The sequence below is a fragment of the Piliocolobus tephrosceles genome, chromosome 5, assembly GCF_002776525.5.
Source record: "Piliocolobus tephrosceles isolate RC106 chromosome 5, ASM277652v3, whole genome shotgun sequence".
In the NCBI taxonomy this organism is placed as follows: domain Eukaryota; kingdom Metazoa; phylum Chordata; class Mammalia; order Primates; family Cercopithecidae; genus Piliocolobus; species Piliocolobus tephrosceles.
The window spans coordinates 33729873-33755614 of record NC_045438.1 but is presented as its reverse complement, the minus strand read 5'-3'; the positions used below and the strand labels follow the sequence as shown (position 1 = coordinate 33755614).

Here is a 25742-nt window from a genome sequence, read left to right as displayed (position 1 = left end):
TTGCTGTTAAGAATAGCTCAGTGGATAATTTACTGAATGTATGTTTTTATCCTTGACTATGGAGAACATCATTAATTTAAATTAATATATTTCCAAAATAGCCTTAGCCATGGTTATCTCTCAAAAGTTCTAGAGTTGTACTTATTGATGTCCTTGAAATAGCCTGCAAAATTTTATATGTATGGTACATTTTTCTATGAAGAATGCCCCATGGTTTTTGTTAGTTTTTAAAAGGGGTACCTGACTGAAAGTAAAGATTTAAGAACCACTGCTTTAATGGGGTGATATTCAAATCCATACTAGACTTTCACTTAAATAACTGCATTTTTGAAATGTTACATCACAAGTTTGATGTTCTATAGAAAAGTCACAAAAAGAAAAGTATTATATTTATTGCATCCCCAGAAATATTACAGGATCACATTGCAATTTTTTTGTGTGCTTAGAACCTTTTATGCCATTGTATGACCCACCTACTTTTTTAAAAGCCAAAATTTCCATATTTCAGTGCACTAAATATGTTAAGTGGAACAAGAAATTTTTTACGTGCAAAATGGTTGGAAGATACTAAGATGAACTATAACAGGAAGTTGGAATTAGTGTTGTAAAGACTGGGTTGAGACATTTTCATGCTCTATGGTTTTTTTTCCCTCCTTTTGACAGACGCCAGAATCCCCTATGCCACTTTTCCTTGTTTTAATCTGTCAGGATGTCTCCTTGTTCCTAGCACACATGCATGCACATACCCACACCTCATCATCATCATCAGCATCATGCCCTTAAGTATCCTCCTTCCTTATCTCCTCACTCACCTCTCACTCCCCTTCACTTTCGCTGTAACTTCAGGAACTGCTTTTTCATACAAAGCCAATCCTTCTGTAATTCTCAATCTGTTTTCCTAGTGTTTTTTTCTACTCCTTGCTTTACTTCATTTATAGCCTCTTAAACCTCAGGCTCTGGAAGGTAACTTTGTTCTCTTTCCTTCCTTTCCATCATTATTCTGTCAGCATTTTCCCCCCTTGATTTCTGTTCTTTTGAAGTTACTGTCTTTAGTTGAGCCAGCCTTCTGTCAGTCCTCACTCTGTCATCTAGTGAACAGCCTCACAGTCACTTCTCCTTACTCATGGGAGACTTTGGCAGCTGGCTTACTCTTTTCTTCTCCCCCTAAGCTCTTCATGATCACAGCTCATGACCCATCTGTACCACCAAGTCCAACAGTGGATTTTCAGTTCTTTGACTACCTTATTTCCAGTGAGCTTCACCTCTCATCAGAAATTTACTAATATTTCTTCTCCTTCTTTACTTATAGACCCCTCTGCTTTCTCCTAGTGCATCAGGACTCTTCCTTTGTCATTTTATTTATTTTTTAAAAATCAGCTTAGATTTCATTATTTGTAATTTCAGTGCCATATAATTTCTTCTTGTACCTGTTGGATAGATCCTTAACTCTTAATGAAGCAGATAGTGTCTTCTCTGTGCCTTTTTCATGAATGGCTGAACATTGCTAGAGAAAGTCACACAAAGGCAGATAGATTCCACTATAAATTCATTATCACAAATCTTAAATGGGCCCTCAATACTATCCAACAGTTCCTTTTATTTTTTAAGTGTTCAACTTACTCTCTTTTTGCATAGCAGTTATTGAAAATCTTATTCACTTTGCAAATCTTTTTACTTTCCTTGGGTGGTCCCAGATCATAATTAGGTGCTGTATTACGGAGAAAATAGAAATCATCCATTAGGAATTTTCATTTTCCAGTTCCTAAACATGCAAAACTACCTTCTATTGAAATAAAATAGTGTTTCTCCTGTCTCAGCTCAGTTTCTACCTGTACTTTGGATTCCATCTCATTCTACCTTCTTAGAAATTCTAAAGTATTGATGATCTCTTCGTAATTTATTCAACTAAACCTCTCCATTTAATCTTTTCTATCAGCTTGATCCCATTTCCCCTTTCTATTGCTCTTCTGCCATATTATTCCCTTTTCGGACAAACTTTTTAAAAGAATCATTTTCATACATATGCAATCCCTATCTAAAGCTCTTGGGGCCTGATTTGATTTAGAATTTGGAATATTTTGGATTAGGAAAACGTTAGCATGTACATACCATCTGTAGTATAACAGCCCCAGTGAATTGTGGAGCAGTTCCCTGTAATCAGACACATTGCCATTTCTGCCCTGAAGTGTGTGGCTGTCACTTTCAATAGGATCAATAAGTGCTATCGATAAATAGCTTCATATCAGTCCATGTCAGACTTTGCTTCCAAATGAGTTATTAAAATAATAAAACCCAAAACTTTAATATTTCAATGCTTTTGGATTTTGAAATTACAGATGAGAAGTAGTGAACATGCCTTCATTTTTCACCTTATATTTTTTAACCTAGTTTGGCTTTTACTTTCTCACTTTTTTCAAATGACTCTTGCTAACTCTACCAAGGACTTTTATCTAAAGTGATCATGTCACCAGTGAATGTTTTCAGTCTTCATTCAGTTGACTGGCCCAGAGCCCCAGATCCTGGTGTTGCCAACTCCATCAAACACTCTCTTCCCTTAGCTTCCTTGGCACCACCCTCCCTGGCTCTCCTTCACCTTTTTGTAGGCGTATTGTCCGTTATCGTGGCATTAAATGCTAGAGTTCTTCCAAGGCCTCTTAGGACCACTTCTCTTCTTGCTCTGTGCTCTCTCCCTTGGTGATCTTGCCTGTATCTATGTCTTCAATTACCAATTATGTGTTGATGCAGCTCAGACCTCTCCTTTGAGGTCAACCAACATGTTCAACTGCCTATTTAACATTCATTGTCATTTGGAACTCTCAAATATTAGGTACAAATTCCTAATATGTCTCAATTTCAAAATTTTCCCTAAACTGTTTGTTTCAGATGTCCCTTTACTTCATCCTCCTCTCCCTTTCCCCTTCCCCTCTCTTTTGCTTACCTCATTTTTGTAACTTCCGCCTCTGTTAGAGCAAGCATTAGGATCTTTGGTATGACCTAAAGGTCCTGCACTCTCTGGCCGTGCCCATCTCTCCAGCTTCATGTAGCTCCCTTCTGCTCTTACTCCCTCTGAGGAACTGTGCTTCTCCTACAGAAGGGCCATTATACAAGCCTCTCTTTCTGCTTGGAATGCTCTTTCTTTCTGTGCTAGTTATTATAATTTATATTCATTTTCCCCACCATAGCTTTAATTCTCACTTTCCCAGAGAAGCTCTCTAAGTCATGTGCCCTATCATCAAATCTTATGGCACCATATATGGATTCTTTATAACACCAATAACAATTTTAATTGTACTCTTTTTTTTTTAACCATTTAGTATGTTTTCTCCACTAGAATGTAATCTCTTAGAGCAAGTGTTACGTCTGCTCTTCACCATCACATTTCCAGCATAGTGCCTGGTGTATATAGGCAAATAGCAAACATTTTGAATGAATTTTATACATTAACTTATCTTTTCTTATATTGTTAGTGGTTTCTGTATATGTATTTACCAATGTAGCACATGCAGTTTCCATAGTTTTGTGTGGATCCAATCCTGATGGTACTTTTTCTGAAAATTATAAAGAAACATTTTTAAAAGTTCAATGAATTATGTAGGGATCAAATGCAAAAAAAAGTCTTTCTTTGATCTAGCTCATAATTTGTTCTCCATTCCTCCATTTTTAATTTTATTTGTTTGTTTGTTTGTTTATTTATTTATGGAGACAGAGTCTCACTCTGTTGCCTAGGCTGGAGTGCAGTGGTGCATTCTTGGCTCACTGCAACCGCCGCCTCCTGGATTCAAGCGATTCTCCTGCCTCAACCTTCTGAGTAGCTGGGACTACAGGCGGGCACCACCGTGCCCAGCTAATTTTTGTATTTTTAGTAGAGACAGGTTTCACCATTTTGGTCAGGCTGGTCTCGAACTCCTGACCTTGTGATCTGCCCACCTTGGCTCCCAAAGTTCTGGAATTACAGGCGTGAGCCTGTAAAAACGCCCTTTTTTCTTGTTTTTGAGACGGAGCCTTGCTTTGTCACCCAGGCTGGAGTGCAGTGGCATTATCATAGCTCACTACAACCTTAAACTCCTGGGCTCAACTCATCATCCCACCTTAGCCTCTCCAGTAGCTGGGACTACAGGCACGTGCCCCCATGCCTGACTGATTCCCCCATGTTCTTAATTCAGTTTTCTACATTAACTTCTTTCCCCAGATTCTTTATAGATATCAGTATTTTAGTAAGTCTAGTGTTGTGTGCAAGTAAAATATAAACTATATTCCAGCACAATTCAGTGGACTTTCAACTTGTTCATCAGTTCGTAAATCTCACAGGATTAAAAATAGTTTAGCCATCTGCTAACTGACCAAACAATTTTAGTATTGTGAAAGGGTGTGGTAGGAAAGGGAGGTATAAGGTCTAGGTATAATGTCAGAACAAGGCTCAGTGCAGAAACTACCTTGTGACCTCTTAATACTGAAACTTAACAGTCAGTTCAAAATTAGGAAGAGATTTGGTGGAGGTTAAGCATAGGAGAGTCCTGACAATAGGGGATTTCCTAGATTAAAGTGACAGAATTTCTTTCAGCATTAATATCTTACTAAATTGTTTAGAGATAAGATTATGTGTTTATAAAGACATTTCTGTGAAAGTTATAATCTATAATTTAGAATAATACGTAATAGATTTCTGTATATTACTAAATAAATTAATTGGTTTTTTATATTTTACTCCTTAATTAGGAAAACCAGTAGATTCCCAGACATCGCGAAGTGAATCTGAAATTGTGCCAAAAGTTGCTAAAATGACTGTATCTGGAAAGAAGCAAACTATGGGATTTGAAGTGTCTGGGTAAGACTTTGAGTACCCCCCTCATCCCCACTCCCACCCCCACGTTTTTGAAATCAGTATTGCCTCCTATTAGTCTGTAAGAAAGAGACTGTTTCAATTTTGCATCATATATCATTAGCATTGAAGTATCATATATCCTCAGCGCAACATGGTACAAAGAGGCAAAATGAGAAATTAGGCTTGATTCTGGCCTTATCTTGTGTGTATTACTTACTCTACCTCACTGTCAGTTTTCTCACATAAATATTTTATAGCTACTTCAACGTAAAAAAACCTATGATTTTGTGAAACCTAGCACTGTGTGATAGGGAATTCTTATACCACTAGGTGGCGGGGATAACCAGATTTCGGAGTGAGTCCCGAATCATGGAATCATTAATTAAATTTTTTAATAACTGAAATATTTTTAAACTCTTTTGGATTTTTGTATTGAATAAATTGGACCATTGTAGCAAAGACATATGATATGAAACATACCTAGAATTTGAAACAAGTAGTGAAAAATGGAAATAAAGCATACCTTGGTAGCACTTGTTTGTTCTTATCACAGTCTCTAGAATCCTTCCAGGAGTTTTTATAGACAAGGGAAGTGAGTTGCTTTGAAGCCATTAATTTTTAAACTCTAAAATTTTTCAGAATTTTCAGTTGTTCAATAAATCTGTTACTTATAAATTGTATGTATTTTGTCTGTCAAAATGATAAAGAAGCTTTGTTATCAAATATAAACAATAGGTTTTTAACTGTAAACAACAGATTTTTATATACATACGTTTTTTCCTTTTTTTCTCCCTTTTCCCAAGTTATATTTTTTAAAAAATATAAACTCAGGAGCCTTATTTTTTTTTCCTTACAATATTCTTTTGTCTAAATTAGTGAGGTATCATGAGTTTTGGTTGGGAAGAATGTTAATTATCACCTAGTTCAGTTTTTGGGTTTTATAGAAACAAGACTTTATTCACTAGATTTCAAAGTCAGTAAAGGAAAGGACTCCTTATCTAGGACATAGTAGGCATTCAGTATACATTAATTGAATGATTGGATGAATGAAAAAGTTAATTTTTATCATGAGTAACTTTAGCCTGTTAAAATAATTTAGAATTCCGATTTGGTCTCAAAAAGCTTCATGTATGCCGTTTTTCCTTCAGAACTGGGATTGGGTTGTCAGAATCATAATCGCCCCTTTTGTCCTATTCTTTAGTGCCATTTAATTCTATTATGGGATTTTTCCATTAGAGAGAGAGAGAGGAAATAAATAGAATATACAATTTATTGTTCTAAGTATTGTATAATCTTAGTTCAAAAGATTTTTCAGAAGTCTTAGCAACATGCAAATGAACCCAAAATAATGTATTATATTAGAAGTAAATGCATAGGTATCTAAACGAATAATTATAAAGATAATGGGTAATAAATGTGTCAATAAATGTGTGTAATTTTTGAAAGCTCTGTAAGTACAATGCAGGCCTTTCAGAATTTTATGACTGTATTCTTCACGAGGCCAGGGACTGTTAAGGTTCATCACTGTATTCCTTTTACAGAATAGTTACTAAATATGTGTTGCTCAGAATCCTTGGGGAAATATATATTATTTTAAAAATAAACTTACAAATAATATAAAGGTAAAAAATCCACCCACGAGGCAACATTTTGATGTGATTCTATGGGAGAAGTTGTTAGAATATGAAAGGTCTGTAGTTATAGATTGAAATACTCAGAAATGCTTAATAGTGCTCAAGGCCAACCAAATTGTACTATTATGGGATTTTCTTTGAGATTTATAATAGGGATAACACTTAGCCTATTCTGGGTTAGTCTTAAGAAAGCATATAGAAACACAATGAAACACTTTTGAGTCAAGATTTCAGCATCATAGATTTCTATATAGTGTGATTCTCAATGATGTCTTATTTGAAAAAGGATATGGCTGAGTGTAGTGGCTCATGCCTATGATACCAACACATTGGAAGGCTGAGGCGGGAGGATTGCTTGAACCCAGAAGTTTGAGGGAGCTATGATCCTGCCATTGCGTTCCAGCCTGGTCAACAGAGTGAGATCCTGTCTCTATTTGGAAGAAGAAGAAAAAAAGGATAATGCATAATGCATTGCTTGGAAGGAACTGAAATAGCAAACTTTCTTTAATAACATTAAAAATAGTAGATGCAAGTAAATGCATGTAAGTAGAAATGGAACATTGCATATAGAAGAAATATTTTTCTTTTAAACTCTTAAATCTCAATTATTAGCTTCAAGTATTTAACTCAAGAAGAAAGATTAAACCTCTAAATTCATGTATAGTTTACTTTTAGAAAGGTAGTTTAGAGAAGAAAAAAGACTAGTCATTTTATAATATTAGATAAGTGTACAGGGTGGGCATTGTGGCTCCGGACTGTAATTCCAGCATTTTGGGAGGCTGAGCTGGGAGCATCACTTGAGCCTAAGAGTTCAAGACCAGGTTGGGCAATATATTGAGATCCCCTATCTCTACCAAAAAAAAAAAAAAAAAAATTAGCTGGGTATGGTGGTGCATGCCTATGGTCCAGCTACTTAAGAGGCTGAGGTAGGATCACTTGAACCTGGGAGGCCAAGACTGCAGTGAGCCAAGATTGTGCCACTGCACTACAGCCTGGGCAACAGAGTGAGAGCGAGAACATCTCAATAAAAAGAAGGAAAGAAAAAAAAAAGCTTACAAAATGATACCAGAAAGCAACTGAAAAAAATTCAACCAACTTATTCTTTCATTTATACCAATTGGTAATTAATTATAGGCCTGAAATCCAAGTGGTCATTTTTAGACCTTATCTTAGGTATTTTTCAAAACTTAAAACATTGACTTTTATATCATAATATGCAGAAGTTTTTTTGACTAAGGGCAGACTTACCTAGGATACTTTTCTAATTACTTTGGTCACTTCCCACCAACACTGTAAAATTTTAGTGAATTAATTTACAGTTTACTTAAGGTTTACTTAAAAGGGGTCGGGTACAGTGACTCACGCCTGTAATCCCAGCACTTTGGGAGGCCGAGGCAGGTAGATTACTTGGAGTCAGGAGTTAGAGACCAGCCTGGCCAACATGGTGAAACCCTGTCTCTACTAAAAATACAAAAATTAGCCGCGTGTGGTGGCCAGTGCCTGTAATCCCAGCTACTCAGGAGGCTGAGGCAGGAGAATCGCTGGAACCTGGGAGGCAAATGTTGCAGTGAGCTGAGATCGCACCATTGCACTCCAGCCTGGGTGACAGAACGAGACTTCATCTCAAAAAAAAAAAAAAAAAAAAAATTTTACTTAAATGGAAATGCTATCCTGAAAGCCAGAGGAAAACAAGCCTTTCATGTTATTGAATTGCAAATAAAATGATCAAGTCAGCGCTGTTTTGTGAAGCCATTCCTATTCTGGCAACCCCTCTGAGGGCTGCCTGGATTGGTGGGAGAGCTGAGCTTCAGGCCCCTGCCCACTCTGTCCACTATAGCTGTCTGCTTTGGTCTGTTTTCCATATTGAATTTAGTGTAAGCTTGCCTCTGAAGAAAATGTTTTGCAGCTAAAAGCAAAAAGATATGGGGCCCGAGATTGTGATTTCTCCCAGGTCTGATCCAAACCAGAGCCTGTGTCTAGTCACAGTAGATCACTTGTGTTATAGTTTGTAGGGCTTTTTACATTCTTCTAAATACAAAGTTATCATGTTTTGGTTTTAGAACTAGCTGTGGTCATTCAAACAAATATTTGCAAATTAGAGTCTGTTTGATTTCACTAAATTTAGCCTGTTAGAATCATTTACAACTATGGGAACATTTTCCACATACTACTGTTTTTACCTACTAGTTTAAGATGAAGTGCATCTGTCTAAGCAGTGCTCAAAAATGAATACCTAAATTGGTTAGTGGAGATTTGAAAAAGCAAAATAAAATGAGAAAGGATATGTGGCTTTTAATGAAGTTGCAAATATAACTAATGTGATTCTTTTCCTGAGGCATATTGTGAAGGACTAATATTGGGCATATAAAAATGCCCTGACAGGGAAAAATAATAGGCAAGAAGAAAATAGATGTGCTTATACATATCCATCATGCTACAATCTTAAATGATTATTATAAACTGCTTTCTGTATGTAGTTTTTCTCTGTCAGCTCCACATTGAGTTGGATGTAATTGGCTTCATTCTTAATAACTTCCAATTTAACCTGCTCTTTGTCCTAATTCTGTTTATCCATAGTTGTTAAAGGAAAGTGAGGCATATCATAGTCTGATTATTAAGTCACATTCCTTGTAGCTGTTCACAGAGTAGCACTGGTACTAGATTCTATGTGGAGTGTCAACAAGCTCATGAAGAACTTTTGTCAACGAAAGAATAAGTTAAGCTGGGCAGCCTTGTTTCTCCTTCATATATCTGAGTTCCTCACCAGATTGTAATCTTTTGGGAGTGGTAGTTGACTTTTTAATTTCTATGTCATTTTCTTTTTGACATCAGTCCCTAGTATATGTTGTAGTTTTTAGTAAATCAAGTGTTTGTTGAATTAATCAATTAAAGCTCCACTGTCAAAAATGTTTATGAACTGTAGTCATTTGAGATATCTCCCCTAAGGGTAGTGTTTGAGTAAAAAAGATCGTAAGTCTATCATGTTGGAAGGATGAGTTGAAGTAAAACTATATTTTAGTACTAATTCATCTCCAGTAATATATTTGATGCCATTTTGACAAAATATCTCCTTTATAACATTGATTTTGATAGGATGGATTATATGGCCAAGGCTGTGGGCTTAGATTTTGAATTTCAGTTATTTTTCAACATATTTTCTTCTTGTCTTCATTTTTGGTACACTGTTTTTCTCATTGGGTCTTCCACGTCTGTATTTGTGTGGTTTGAATCTAGCTACTTGTCGTTTCCACTTTAACAGACTTTAGCTACTTAGCAGAGATTATTTTTGGTCTGCAGCATAAAGGATTATGAAGAAACAGCTTCTCTGTCCTTCTGACATTATAGGACATCAATAGAGTTGGTTTAAAATACTTTTTTCCTATCTGCCTTCTATAGAGTATCTTCTGAAGAAAATGGTCATAGTTTCCACACACCTCAAAAAGAACGGCCCATTGAAGATGCCATTGCTTCTTCTGATGTTCTTGAGACTGCTTCTAAATCTGCTAATCCACCCCACACGATTCAAGCATCAGAAGAGCAGAGTTCAACCCCAGCACCGGTGAAAAAGTCTGGCAAGCTGAGGCAGCAATTAGATGTGAAGGCAGAACTGGAGAAGCGGCAAGGAGGGAAGCAGCTCCTCAACTTGGTGGTCATTGGTAATGCTCTTTGTCTCTCTGGATCGTCAGCCAGCCATGCCTTAGCCTGCCCACTGTCTGGTGGCAGCATGGAAACTCTGAGGTTTCTCCGTGGGTGGAACGGACAGAGAGTGAGGAGGCACAGGGCCTCATAATGCTTTCTAGTCACCTGGGGAGAGATAATGCCAAGTTACCAAAGTGGTCATTACACTTGATTGTGGGATTTTTCATTTTGTGAACGTTTTGAAATTGGCATGTCTTGTTGACAATTTTAATTTCCAAAAATTTGAGAAATTTCCCCCCTCTGTAAAGAGACATGCTGTTTTTTTTCAATTAGATGTTGTAACTGTCATTTGATAAATATTGGTATTACTGTAAACCACTAACATGAAATATTGAATTACACATTTATGCAGTGCCTCAATGTGAACATCTGGAAAAGTACCTGGTATTAATCCTGAATCAATTTTCTTTAGGTCATGTTGATGCTGGGAAAAGTACTCTGATGGGCCATATGCTTTATCTTCTGGGTAATATAAACAAAAGAACTATGCATAAGTATGAACAGGAGTCTAAAAAGGCTGGCAAAGCTTCGTTTGCATATGCATGGGTCTTGGATGAAACTGGCGAAGAAAGGGAAAGGTAGTCACTATATTTCAAAATTTTCAGTTTGAAGTCATACAGTCTTCTAAAATATGTGTGTAATATGTGTTGAATTTGTAAAACATAAATACTTTAGAGATTATTTTTAGAAAATAGCTTTTAAATATCAGGGTAATATTTTGACTTTTTTTGTTGTAATCTACATACTGTTTTTTCTTTTCTGAATTTTATGAAATAGATTAAAAGAATGTTTGAAAGAAACAAAACAAAAGCCATGCAGAAAAAAACAGTAAAAATCATAAGCTAATTCTATGGGATAAGTTTCAGTTGTCACTTCCCAAAGTATTTGTCAGATTGTCTTGATTTTGAACTAAAATTATGAGTAAGACTTAATTTCATGTCATCTTACAAAGGAAAGGTAACTGTAGTAAAACCTCTTCTGTCTAGAATCTAAATAACGAGCAAATTCAAATTACCAAACAATTCATTTTTATACTGTATATCTTATGTTTTTATGAGACAGTCAGCAAACAAGTAATTCTGTAGCTATAATGCAGTTACTCCTCTGTCTCTGTTACTGTGTTGAGTGCTAATTTTGGGAGGATTCTAGTAGGAATATGCAGCTACTCATATACTCTGGCCAAAGAATGGTATTTCTTTTGAAGTCTTTTTAGAGTGACAGTATAGATGGTGTTAGAGTTATTAGGGTGGGAGAGCCAAAGGAGACCTTAATAATTAGTGAAATGGCAGATACATTAACTGTGTCAAAATAATGACTCTTTAAAAACCTGTAAAGTCCTGTGCAAGTCCTAAATTAACAAGGTGATTAAACTGTGTTCCCTGATGTCTTCAGTCTGATTATTGGAGAATATATCCGGATTTTCATGCCTTTTTAATGGGTATTTTCTTGCAGTCTTGGATAGTCTCCATTATAACATACAAGGTAACACTCTGTAAAGCAGGTCACAGTATTCCTTAGCTTTTCTGATATACCAGAATTTGTATCATAATGGTTTCTCTTTCTTTGTGGGTGTCTTTAGTTCTGGATAGTATCACAGACCTGTTTTCTATCCTAGTAAGAAAAAGTAGCTGGACAGTTGCCATTTTTGGAAAACAATGGAATTGTATATATTGCATTAGTAGAAGCCTAAATAATTTTCACCTCTCAGTTCAACAAGCACATTATTAAAGTATGTGGCTTTTTAGTTTTCTTTGCATTATCTAATAAGCAGGTAAAGTATTTTGAGAACAGTATAATTTAAGTTAGAATGGTTTACTTGAATTTATCTAGTATCTTAGTTGAGCTGGCAAGTGAACTAATAGTCTATTTGATTCCTATCATGGTCAGTCATTTTAGCTTTTTTGACAATACATCTATTGATTGGCTTTCATATTTTTGCTGCTGCCTTTTGCTGCTGCTAGTTCTTCATTGCTCAGCATGATGTAAGTTTTAGAATATTTCTTCATTCCATAGATAGCAGATGCTTCCAGGTACATGATGGGAGTTTTAGCTCACTACCATATGTTCCTTAATAGCATTTACAAAGTGTAATATATTGCTTATCCCACCATGTTAAATATTTGTATATCTCCTGTTCTTCTCAGATACTGAAGAACAGAAATTGGTAAATTGAGTGACATTTCATATCCTTAGGGTTACAAATTGAAATCAGAGCTAGGTCAGCAGAGTATACCCAGGTCAGTCTAGGGAGGATCTCAGAATAAGTCTTAGTTCACCATTGTTCTGAAGGTGCCTGTTGTCCCTAGATTATTTGGGAATTATTAAAGAGAATTAAGCATCACTTTGGCAAACTAGGATGGCCCATGCTTTCAGATTAAACTCAAATGGCTTGGCTAGGGAGATCTACAGTTACTTTATTGCTCAGGCAAACCTATAGTTCATTATTCTAATTGTTGTACTCTTTTGGTAGTAAAAGGGAGTAATATTAGTCCTTCCTTCGGGTGATTTTGGGGCAAACCTAGTTAATTGCCACATGATTTCCCTGTCTAAATTCCTGAGGCCTAGAATGACTGAGTGCCTTTGTAGACCTTCCTTTGGCCCTTCTTTTACAGGTTAAGCATCCCTAATCTGAAAATATGACATTTGAAATGCTCCAAAATCTGAAACTTTTTGAGTGCTGACATGACATCACAAGTGGAACATTCTACATCTGATTTCATGTGACAGGTCACACAAAATGACTGAAAATGTTGCATAAGATTCCCTTAAGGCTACGTGTATAATGTGTATATGAAACATAAAGGAATTTTGTGTTTAGATGTGGGTCCCATCCCCAAGATATCTCATTTTATATATGCAAATATTCCAAATCTGAAAAAATCTGCAATTTGAAAAGCTTCTAGTCCCAAGCATTTCACTAATCTGAATCTACATTTTTGTGGCTGAAAAAAGGCACTGTGTTTATCTCCAAGAAGAATTAAATGGGATACAAAGCAATCTGCTGTTCATCTATCTCTGTTTTTAAAAATTAGGCATCTGCTTTGATACCTCATGTTTTCTAAATATGTAGCATACTAACCAGCCTTGCAAATGTACATTTTATAAGCTCATTTCTATAATTAGTGAAGCATAAGCATAGAACATGAAGAAAATTGTCTCTTGGTCGTGGTAATTTTTCATTTATCTTTTCTCATATGCAGTATTTTCCCCCCATTTAGAGTTGTCCCCATGTATCTATCTTTCTTCACAATTTACACTATTTCTTTCAAAACAAATAAGGTAATAGGGCATAACTATCATTTTTATTGAGCTCTTACTGTGTCCACCACTTCGTGTTAAAGCCATAAGGATGCACTTCTTTTATAGCAGAAATTCCAGCCCCGAATGATAATTTAATTATTCAAAAATAATGGTCTATAAATACAATTTCCATTTTTACCTAAGAATGTAGATGGGCATGTAGACTATTATTAATTTACTCTATAGCACTATTTACATAGTACATTCTAACCATGTTATGTTTTGTTTAAGGGGAGTAACCATGGATGTTGGTATGACAAAGTTTGAAACCACAACCAAAGTTATTACATTAATGGATGCTCCAGGCCATAAGGACTTCATTCCAAATATGATTACAGGAGCAGCCCAGGTAACTGCTGTTTTCTTTACTATAGTGTACTGATTGTACTTTACATAAAATTTCCTGATCCTGAGGTTACAATTCTAGGATTTTAACTTTTAAAATATTTTAAAATTAAAAATTTTAATCTTTATAAAGCTTGAACAAGAAAAGAGCAATATTGTATTTTTCGTGATCTTTTTAGCTGTACTTTGTAAAACCGTTTAAAATTTCTCACAAAGAAACAAAATGTATAAACGCTATGAGTTTCTTTATCATAAAAGTAATGGTAAAGGACTTGATGAGTATAGCTTCATATTTCCTTTATTGATAAGTTGGCATGAATATTTCAAAATCTGCCATATGTCTTTCAATATTTTCAAGTCCTATATCTTTTTAAAGAGCTTATTTATGCAGAAATAATTAAGCTTGGGTATTTTTGCCCAGTGGTTTATTTACTTTCTTTTTAACGTTAAAAAAGCATTGCAATTTGTAAATTACATGATTCTTAATAAGAATGCTGCAAAAAATCAAATACAATTTGCATTCATGCATCCCTTAATGATAAGGATATATTCTGAGAAGTGAGTTGTTAGGCAAGTTCATCATTTGTGAACCTATTTAGAGTATACTTACACAAATCTGGATGGTAGCATCTTTTATACACCTAGGCTACATGGAACCTATAGCTCCAAAGCTACAAACATGTATAACATATTACTGTATTGAATACTGTAAGCAGTTGTAGCACAGTGGTAAATATTTGTGTATCTAAACTGATCTAAGCATATTATAGAAAAGGTACAGTAAAAATAGGGCATAAAAGATAAAAAATGGAATATCTGTGTAGGGCACTTTCCATGAATCGAGTTTGCAGGACTGGAAGTTGCTCTGGGTGATTCAGTGAGTGAGTGGTGAGTGAATTTGTGTGAAGGCCTAGGACACGACTCTATACTTTACAAACACTGTACACTCAGGTGACACTACATTTATTTAAAAATATGTTTTTCTTTAATGGTAAATTAACCTTAGCTTACTGTAGCTTTTTTTACTTTATAAACTTTTAAATGTTTTTAACTTTCTAACTCTCTTATAATAACACTTAGCTTAAAGCACAAACATGTTGCACAGCTGTACAAAAATATTTTCTTTCTGTATAGTCTTATTCCATAAGCTTTTAAAAATTATTATTTATAAATATGAATAATATTTATACATTTTTTTTTTACTTTTTAAACTTTTTTTGGTGAAAAGCAAAGACACAAATACGCACATTAGTCTAGGCCTCCACAGGATCAAGATCATCAGTGTCACTGTCTTCCTCCTCCACGTCTTGTCCCACTGGAAGGTCTTCAGGGGCAATAAGATGCATAAAGCTGCCATCACCTATGATAACAGTGCCTTCTTCTGGATACCTCTTGAAGGACCTGCCTGAGGCTGTTTTACAGTTAATTTATTTTTTAATAAATACAAGGAATATATTTTAAAATAATTATAAAAGTGAAAAATAGTAAGTACATAAACCACTGTCATAGTTATTATAAAGTACTATACATAATTACATATGCTACATTCTTTTATACAGTTGGCAGCACAGTAGATTTGTTTATACCAATATCATCACAGATACATGAGTACTGCATGGTGCTATGACATTTTGGCGATTACGACATCACTAGGCAATGGGAGTTTTTCAGCTCCATTATAATCTTATGGGACCACCATCGTATATGCGGTCCATGGTTGACCAAAATGTCATTATGCTGTGCATCACCGTAACTTTAAATGATTAAAGCAATGAAAATAGCACTGCATATATAGGACATTCATTTTTTTCATAATGGATGATTACTGGAAAACATGAAGAGTTAAAATAACTTGACTCTGTTACACGGCAAAAGCGTGACTTCAGGCAATTAATCATTTTCTGGGATCTACTCATTAAAAGGTTAATTTTTTGAGACAGGGTTTTACTCTGTAACCCAGACTGGAGTGCAGTGGCACAATCACCAGTCACTGCATCCACAACCTCCTAGGCTCAAGGGATCCTCTCACCCCAGCCTCCTGAGTAACTGGGACTGTAGGCATGTGCCACCATGCCTGGCTAATTTTTAAATTTTTTGTAGAGATCTCACTGTATTGCCCATGCTGGTCTTGAAATCCTGGGCTCAGCATTCCAACCGCCTCAGCCTCCCAAAGTGTTGGGAATACAGGCATGAGCCACTGTGCCCAGCCAAAAAGAGAATTTTAATGTGAAGATTTGTCAACCATAGAGGATATTGTATGAATACATTATAACATATTTGAAGATAAATAAGAAATTTTTGGTTCCATTTTAGAAAGTTGATATGTAATTTTAGAATATTAATTCAAGATTCATGGACTGAATGTGATAAAAGATTGAAATAAAGTAATTGTGACTATTAATTGAGTATCTGATATGGGTCAAATACTGTATTAGGTAATATATGCATTAAGTTTAATATAATCTTTATAACAACTCTAAGAAGTGTATATTATCACCATTTTAAATTAGTATATAATCATCCCTCTATATGCATGGGTTCTGCATTTATGGATTCAGTCAACTGTGGATTGAAAGTATTTGGGGGTGGAAAATTCCACAAAGTTCTAAAAAGCAAAATTTGAATTTGCCACACGCTGAGTACTGTGTTGAATCCATGCAAATGAAATGATGTGTAGGCATTGTATTAGGTATTACACATAATCTAGAGATAATTTAAAGTGTGTGAGAGGAAGTGTGTAGGCTGTATGCAAAGGCTATCCTGTTTTGTAAAAGGGACTTAAGCATTCATAGATTTTGGTATCCACGGGGGTTGGGAGGTCTGGAACCAATCCCTCACTGATACTGTGGGAAAATGTAGTTTTCATTGCATTTACCAAAGAATACAATATAGTTTTGATTTCTCCTTATATGTGTATATGTATGTGTGTGTGTATGTCTGTGAGTCTTTTTTTTTTTTTCATTGATTACTTACTGAATGCTGGCTGTGTAGCAAGCACTGAGGTAGCAGTGTGGGCATACAGTGCCTACAAAGCACTGATAGTTTAATGAATGAGACAAACACCGGAACAAGCAGTTATAGTAAAAATGCTTTTGAATTCTAGAACCTTAGAGTGCATAGTTATTATAAAGATCGTTTATTCCAGACCCACGGATGGAGGCTAACACCCATAATCCCAGCTCTTTGGGAGGCTGAAGTGGGCAGATCACTTGAACCCAGGAGTTCAAAACCAGTCTGGGCAACATGGCAAAACCCTGTCTCTACTAAAAATACAAAAAATTACCTGGGTGTGGTGGCAGGTGCCTATAGCCTCACTTACTCAGGAAGCTGAAGTAGGAGAATCACCTGAGCTCAGGAAGTTGAGGCTGCAGTGAGCCTGAGGGAAGGGAGTGAGACCCTGCCTCAAAAAACAAAAATCATTTGTTCCAAACTCTTTATGGAATTATGGTGGGAAAGGATTTTAGAGATCATCTAATTGAATTCCATTAGAGATAGTAATAGGAAGATTAGGTAGAACATTTGTGGCCTTACATATCTTAATGCCAATTCAATGAATTTTACATTTTAACCTAAGAAGGTAAATATAATTTTACAGTTATTATGAAAACCTAATGAGAAAAAGATTGTCAATTACTGAGCCTAGGACTTGGAAGTTCAGGTCTGGATGTTCTTCATAAACTATATTTACTCCCTAGTGTTTCTATGAAGTAAGTAAGTTGATAATGCAGAGATGCTAGACAACTTGCCTGAGGTATGGAGAACGGTTACTGACTACAAGCATGCATGAAAGAGCCAATTTTCAAATTGATTGTTTCAGTTTGTATGCTTATTCTTATCTAAGAATCCTTGATCAAAATACCTGTATCATTGAGGAAATAAGTGTTCAGCTTTATAAAATATGAAGAATTGGAAGTGAAGATGGCACTTAAGAGTAGAGACAAAGCAAGAGTATTTAGGTACGAGTAAAAGGAAACAGGAATAGTGTAAATTATCCCACCAAAGTATATGGATGGTACTTCAATTTAAATTGTAATATTCTGTTGTGAGAAAGTATCTGAGACATTCTTGACATATTTTATGACCATTTATTTTCCATTATGGTGAGGATTATATATTATATCTGAAATTCTTTAAAAACTGGAGAGCACAGAAATAAAGGGGTCATTGGGGAAGCAACAAAGAAACAAGTTGGGGACTCTGTTCTGACCAGAAAGCGGGAGAACTCAATAATGTGGATGGAAGATAAGAGGACCCTAGAGAGAAAGTGATTATTGTGTAACAGTCCAAGGTAGCTACAGAAGGGAAGGGGAATGCCAGGTGTAGTCTTTGTTTCCTGGATTTCAGAAAAAGTGGATTTCTGTGACAAACAGGTAGGCATACAAAGCAAAAGCTGTAAAAGAGAAAATAAAAGTGTTCTTTAAAAAATGCCCCTACAGTGCATTGACAGAAATAATTGATTAGAATGAAAAGGGGGAACTTCTGTGGTTGCTCAGACTGTCTATTGCACATTTTAAAAGGCTGTATCCACATGATGCAAGTGGCATCAACACAAAAGAATAGTGGGAACCGGTAAAGTTAGTTTCAATAAGGCTAACAAAGAAACTGAACTAAGCTAAGGTTAGCTTTCTTCTTGTGTGGGGTGTGTAATTTGAGTCTGAAAGAAGTGTCTTTCTATCTGATTCACAAGATGGTCCACACAGGTTAGAAAACTTTGTTATACAAGGCTTTCTTTCAATAGCTGTAGAGGATGAATATGCTGCTTTTTGATAATTCATATATTTGCTGTTTTTCTTCATTATAAACAATACTCTGATGAATATCTTTGTAGATCTATAATTATTTCTCTGGGATAAATTCCTAGAGGTGGAATTGATGGGAAGTAAAATATGTATAATTTTTAAGTTTTTGATACTTTTCGTGAAAATACTCCTGGAAGGTGGTGCACCTACAGTCCCATAAGCAATATTTGAGAATGCGCTTCTCACTGCACCCTTGCCTACAGCAAATAATTTTGTCTTTTAAATCTTTAACAATGTGATTTGTAAAAATGGGAGAGGGGGAATATGTCAATGTGTTTTTATTTTACTTTTTAAAAATTTTGGTTTCTACTGAATTTGAATTTTTTTCATGTTTGTTGACCATTTATATTTCTTTAGCAAATGGCTTGCTTGTATCCTTTAAAGCTATGTCTTCTTGTTTTTTTGTAAAGACTCTATAGAGATTATAACTTTTACCTTATGTGTTACTAATGTTTTCCCTCCCTGTTCACTGCTTTTTGTTTTTTTGAGACAGAGTATTGTTCTGTCGAGTAGGCTGGAGTGCAGTGGTGTGATCTCGGCTCACTGCAACCTCTGCCTGTCAGGTTCAAGTGATTCTGATACGTTAGCTTCCCAAGTAGCTGGGACTACAGGTGTGCACCACCACACCTGGCTAATTTTTGTATTTGTTGCAGAGATGGGGTTTCACCATATTGGCCAGGCTGGTCTTGAACTCGTGACCTCAGGTGATATGCCTGCCTTGAGCTCCCAAAGTGCTGGGATTACAGGCATGAGCCACTGTGCCTGTTTGCTGTTTATTTATGTTTTAATTTTGTTTATATTTTTCCTCCTTTGCTTAGGTATTTTAATTGTTATGTAATCAAATATGGACATTTTTTGTTGTTCTTTATGTCATTATTTTTGGTGACTTTTATTTAAAATTTTAATCCATCTTTGGGAGTCTTTTGTTTGATTTGCTTTGATGGGGGTAGTTAGGGTCTTCCTTTAAAAATTTGACAACGTTGTATAATAAAAAAAAAATTAAAAAGTATAATAAAAAAATTAAAAAAGAAAAAAATTTGACAACGTAATTAATTGAATAATCTGTCCTTTGAATTAAAATGCTGAAACATTTTTTCTGGCTTTGATTATTTTTCTTCTTTAGGCGGATGTAGCTGTTTTAGTTGTAGATGCCAGCAGGGGAGAGTTTGAAGCTGGATTTGAGACTGGAGGACAAACACGAGAGCATGGACTCTTGGTCCGTTCTCTGGGAGTGACGCAGCTTGCTGTTGCAGTTAATAAAATGGATCAGGTATTTAAGGGCTTTGTGAAGATTTGTTTAAGATGCTAATTAAGATGTTATTCTGCTCATATAGATGACCTCAGATGTCACTAGTATACATTTTATTAGTCAGTTGAATTTAAAAATAAATTCTCTGTTCTCATCTTAAATGAGGTGCTAGTAATTTTTAAGCAAGAATGTGTCTTATTTTCAAAATTAATTTTTAAAACCTAAAAATTGTTTTAAATTATAAAATAATAGATGTTTATTATAGCAGAATGAAAGTATAAAAATCGGAAATAAACCTATATTTCCAATTCTCCTTCCCACCCAGAAACTTATAAGATTTCATTTTGTATATTCATCCAATTTATTTTTATAGATAAGAATCTTTTTATTTACAAAATTGTGTTATCTGTTTTATCATCTTCTTTTTAAAAAACGATAATTTTCTTGTCTTCTTGTGCATGTTTCCAAGTAATTAATAATCCTTAGATAAAGAGGATATTGTTTTTATGACTGAATTCTAGTCTATTTTAAAGATATAATTTATTAAACATTTACTTTTGAACATTTCCTGCATATGTATATAGAAATGGTTCATTCCATGGAAATTTCTGGGCTTAAGGGAATATACCTTTTAAGACTTGCTGAACATGATTAAAATGCCTTTGAGCAAAATTCTGGTTATTTACTTCTGGCACATATGGTGTATTTACTTTTCTAAACTCTTATCACCACTGCTGTTATTACAAAATTGTTTTCCCAATTTATGTATAAAACATGATTCCTCTTTTTTAAAACATTTACTGTTCTGTGAATGTTCGTATTTAAATAGTTTTGTATATTAACAATTTGTTTTTTCTTTTGGGAATTATTTATATAATTTCCTCATTTATATAACTATTTTTTTCTTATCGGTTTGTAAACATACTTTATTTATTAAAGTTATTACCCCTGCATCCTCTCTTAGATATCTTTTCCAATTTGTTATTTTGCTTTCTGTTTATGGTATGTTTTGGACATATACTCAAACTTATAAATAGTTCCTTTTGACTTCTGTCTTTATGCCTAGGTATTTTCTTTTTCTTTCTTTTTTTTTTTTTTTTTGAGATGGGGATCTCACTCTGTTGCCCAGGCTGGAGTGCTCTGGTGCCATCATAGCTTACTGCAACCTCAATTCCTGGGCTCAAGCAGTCCTCCCATGTCAGTCTCCCTAGTAGCTGGGTCTACAGGTGTGTGCCCCATGCCCTGCTAGTTTTTAATTTTTTTGGAGCAATAGTATCCCACTGTGTTGCCCAGGCTAGACTGGAACTCCTGACCTCAAGCTGTCCTCCTGCCTCAGCGTCTCAGAGTGCTGGGATTATAGGTGTGGGTCACTGCACCCAGCCTGCTTAGGTATTTTCTTACCCTGGGATCTGATTCACCCACATTTGCTATTAGTTCCTTTATGGTATCATTATTACATGTACTTTTAATTTTTTCCCAGCATTTGACCATGAAAAATTTCACTATAAAGAAAAGTGAAAAAAATTTTACAGTAAACATCCATATTATACCCACTTGTTAAGATTCTGCCTCATACTTGATCACATATTGGTTTCTCTATCTACTTCTTTATCCATCCATTAATCTGTTTCTTTGGCATGCATTTCCATGTAAGTTGCAGACCCCTAAATACTGCAGTGGCATGTCATTATCCAGAGTTCATATTACGTATACTTTTTTAGTCTATTTGGCTTGAGGGGAGTGCCGATTATTTTATTTTGTTCTAACAGTTGGTCCAAGCAAAAGTGAGTAAAATACTCACTTTTTCTCCCCAAATTTGAAATCACTTTTAGCATATATAGAACATTCTAAATGTACTGGAGACTATTTCTAGGCTTTCTGTTTTAGGAACAATTACTTTTAGATCATATTACTAGCAAGGTTTGATATTTTGTGTTTTGATTTTAATAGATTTTATATTTGATATAGTCTTGAATATATTTCATTGCAGAAATTTAAATTTTATGTATCATGTTCTGAAGCATAGTTTTAAAAATAAATTGGGTCTTTATCAGGTTAATTGGCAACAAGAAAGATTTCAAGAGATTACTGGGAAACTTGGGCACTTTCTTAAGCAAGCAGGTTTTAAGGTAAGATCATTTTAGATTTATTTGTTATTACTTTCCTTAAGTCATCTTACTGGTACAAGAGGAAAAACTAATACTTTGATATCCTTATTAAATTTGTTTAATTCTCTTTGCTTTATTTTCTCTTGAGTATCATGTATATAATATATTCTTTGGATTATTTCACCTTAGAAAATTGCATATGTTTAATATTTGGGTTGGTTTTTATGTAAGCAAAATACTTTTACCCTACCTATTAAATTAGATGGTATAGGTTTAGAGAGGTCATAGAGGAATGTGTAAACTGATAGGGAAGAATTTGTCCAGCAAGCATCTGTAATATGCCTTTGTTACCAAATGCTTGAATGTTTTGGAATAAATTTGCAAGTTTCCCACAATCAAAAAGGTTGAAAATTATTGGATCAGATGACTTTGGGGCTGTAGTTCTATGATTTCTATTTAAATCTTTTTAAATAGAATTCTATTTAAATTAAATTCTATTTAAATCTATTTCTACCTTTTAAAAAGTACATTGTTGCTTTTGCAAACTTGGTGCAGTTATGGTAATGGTGAATCTTTTAACGTTTTAAAAAATGTTGTATTAAGTTTCTTAAGTCATTCTTTTTAATAGGAGAGTGATGTAGCTTTTATTCCTACAAGTGGTCTCAGTGGTGAAAATCTAATCACAAGATCTCAGTCAAGTGAACTCACAAAATGGTATAAAGGACTATGTTTATTAGAACAAATTGGTAAGTATGCTGCCATTCTAGCTTTAATGCATTATAAACTTGGTATTATTATTTAGAGTTCTTTCTGGGAGGTAGTCACATGTGTGAAAAAGCATAGGATTTGTAGTCAGAGGAATTAAGTTGCCTGTTTTGTCATCATGTGCAATACTTAACCTGCCTAGTGCTCAGTTTTCCTCAGTTAATGAGCCTAGTGCCTGGTTTACATATCTATAGACTATTGTTAAAATTAAATGAGATGAACATAGATGAACATTCATTTTATAAACTACAAACTATTACTTGGTTGAATATCCCTTATCTGAAATGCTTGGGACCCAAAGTGTTTGGGATTTTAATTTTTTGAGGGGGGGGGGGGATTTTGGAATATTTACATTATACTTACCAGTTGAGCAGCCCAAATTCAGAGTCCAGAGTGCTAACCATTACACGATGGAACCCTCCTTGAGCAGCCCAAATTCAAAAATCTGAAATCCAAAATGCTCCAATGAGCATTTCCTTAGAGCATTATATCAGTGCTCAAAAAGTTTCAGATTTTGGAGCATTTCAGATTTCAGAATATCGGATTTGGGATGCTCAACATGTATATTAGTGACAGTTAATTTGCTATTAGTAATTACAAAAAGTAGTTACTTTCTAGGAGAAGTGGGATTATAATGAGTTTATTGAAGTGAGTCAAACATTTAATTTTAAATTAAACCTTGCCTTTTGCAATTTTTTTTTCCAGATTCCTTTAAGCCTCCCCAGCGATCTATTGACAAGCCTTTTAGATTATGTGTGTCTGATGTTTTCAAAGGTAAGTGCTGCGTCTGCAGTGCTTCTTCAGTATAGCCCCTTTTCCCCATTCCCTCCTAACCTTCTTTCCTGGACTAAGTTATGACAGTATATTGTCTTCAGAGTCTCTCTTTCCTGGACTAAGTTATGACAGTATATTGTCTTCAGAGTCTCTCTTCTCCATGCCCAAGTGTGGATCACTGCCAGATTAATCTTAAAATGCACAGTTTTAGTCACTTAGCTTTAGTTTACTCATCATTTCTCATCTTTCAAGCATAAGAAAACCTTGCCTTTTGTCTTTCTAACTTTATAGTTTTTTTTTTTTCCTTCCATTAGATTCCTTTAGTTTTCAAATCCTTCAACCAAACTGGATTGTTTATTGTTTCTTAACCAGATAGGATGTGTTTATTGCCACATGTCTACCCATACTTCCCTGTTGTATTGTTCTTTCTCTTTACTTGTCCATTTCTTATCCATCCGTAGCAGTCTGGGTCCAGTTAGGAGTTAGATACCACATATAGGTGAAATGGGAAATGTAATATAAAGAATTATTAACTATGGTAACAATGCAACTAAAAGATATACAGAAACTTTATAGGTTGGCCTGAGGAAGGATCAACATAAAAGAGGTTCAGAGCTTGCTGGAAGAGATGATATATTAAATACCTAAGAATATAACTAACTTAATATGGGCAATATCCCGTATAGAAGACTATAAAATGGAAATACAATTTCAAAACTCAATAAATAAAAGGATGTAAGATTTATTATTAGAATAATAAAAACTGTAAGGATGTCATTTGTCCTCTAAATCTCCATTGTCACAGAGCCGGCAATGCAGAGTGAATCTGGAACTGAGCAGCAGTAAATTGATAACTGGCGTGTTTACCTGCCCACATGCCCTGACGTGTTCGCTCTGTATTCTCTGTACCCTCTGTCATTGTGCTTTCATGCAGCGTTATAATTTTTTCTATGCTGTCTGTTTATCCCACTTAGATTATGAACTCCTTGAAGGCCAGTACTGTCTCTTCTTTATCTATATCTGCAGCCCTAACCCAGTGCCTGGCACATAATACATTTAATACATGAATAAAAAAATGAATGAATGAAGGTGCTTTGAAAAAATCATGCAATGAAATTGAAATTTATCATTATCATTATTAGCTTCCAGTGTTCTAGTAATAGAGGGAATATGCTAATAGTTTCCAAGATGCCCATTGTTTGTCAAGAATACAAGAGGTGGTTACTTTTCTTTGATTAACAGTGTTTACTGACTGTACTTTCTCACCTCCTGTTCCCCTTTCAGGCTGCTTCCTGGCTTCCGCCTACGCTGCTCTCCTGAGTGTGTTCCTCCTGAGGTCATGAAATGACCTCTTGGTTACCAAAGTCAATATACACTTTCAATTCTATCTTACTTGAATTTGGCATTGGTTCTGATGCTGGTAGCCACATCCACCTTGAAACTCCTCCCTTGGTTTCTGTGACCTGCTTTCTCCTGTTAACCTGTCTGTTTCTTTGACCGCTCTATATCTTCTCTGTGGGCTCCTCGTTCTCTGTCTCTTAAACAGTGTTCTGCTGTGCCTCAGTCTTCTTCTTACTCTGCAAGTCCTTTCGAACTGACATCCATGAGTTTCTCTACCTTCTGCATCTTGATGCTTCCCAAATCTGTATCTCCAACCCAAACCTTTTCACTCATTCTCCACACACTTGTCTAAGCATTCCTGGACATCTGTCCTGGGAGAGTGTTCTTTTAGGGTTACCATTCTTATGGAATGTGGTGTGATTGGTCCCCCCCGGAATGCAACTTCTGCATGTGTTTGTCTCATAGACACTTCAGATTTACCAAGCCTAAAATGGATCTTGTCCTTAGTTTCATATCTCGCAGTTAGTGCATCATCATCTCAGATTTTCCCCTGTCATTAGTCTTCACTTTCCTTACCACTCTAAACTTGTTATTCCTTATTCCCGAATTCTTGAGTTTATTCCCTTTCTGTAGTAAGTTTGTGCATTTGTATCAGCCTCTGCTCTAAGACAGAAATACCATCACCTTATTTCTCCAGTCACAATATTTACTGGCTTCTTATTACTTCACTGCAGGATGAAATTTAAACCCTAAGCATGATTTATGAGACCCCTTTATTATTTCTCCCTTGCCTATCTCTGTTGCCTCCTGTCTTGCCTTTTCTTCATTATTCTATGTGGCCCCCTCCCCATGGCCCCAACAAGTGACACATGGCTCTTAGCCCATCACACATTTGGTTATGCCTTT

The 25742-nt window shown here is 35.3% G+C and overlaps 1 protein-coding gene across 6 annotated transcripts in view; it reads left to right on the top strand.

Moving 5' to 3' along the window:
* Positions 1-25742, top strand: part of HBS1L (HBS1 like translational GTPase) — a 91916-nt gene that overhangs the window by 47695 nt on the left and 18479 nt on the right. For all 6 annotated transcript variants that reach the window (XM_023230617.2, XM_023230618.1, XM_023230616.1 and 3 more), the window contains 8 exons: positions 4717-4825; positions 9853-10112; positions 10568-10733; positions 13687-13804; positions 19723-19869; positions 21903-21977; positions 22585-22702; positions 23427-23495. In XM_023230617.2, coding sequence (XP_023086385.1) covers positions 4717-4825; positions 9853-10112; positions 10568-10733; positions 13687-13804; positions 19723-19869; positions 21903-21977; positions 22585-22702; positions 23427-23495 — 1062 coding nt within the window. The remainder of the gene's footprint in view (positions 1-4716; positions 4826-9852; positions 10113-10567; positions 10734-13686; positions 13805-19722; positions 19870-21902; positions 21978-22584; positions 22703-23426; positions 23496-25742) is intronic.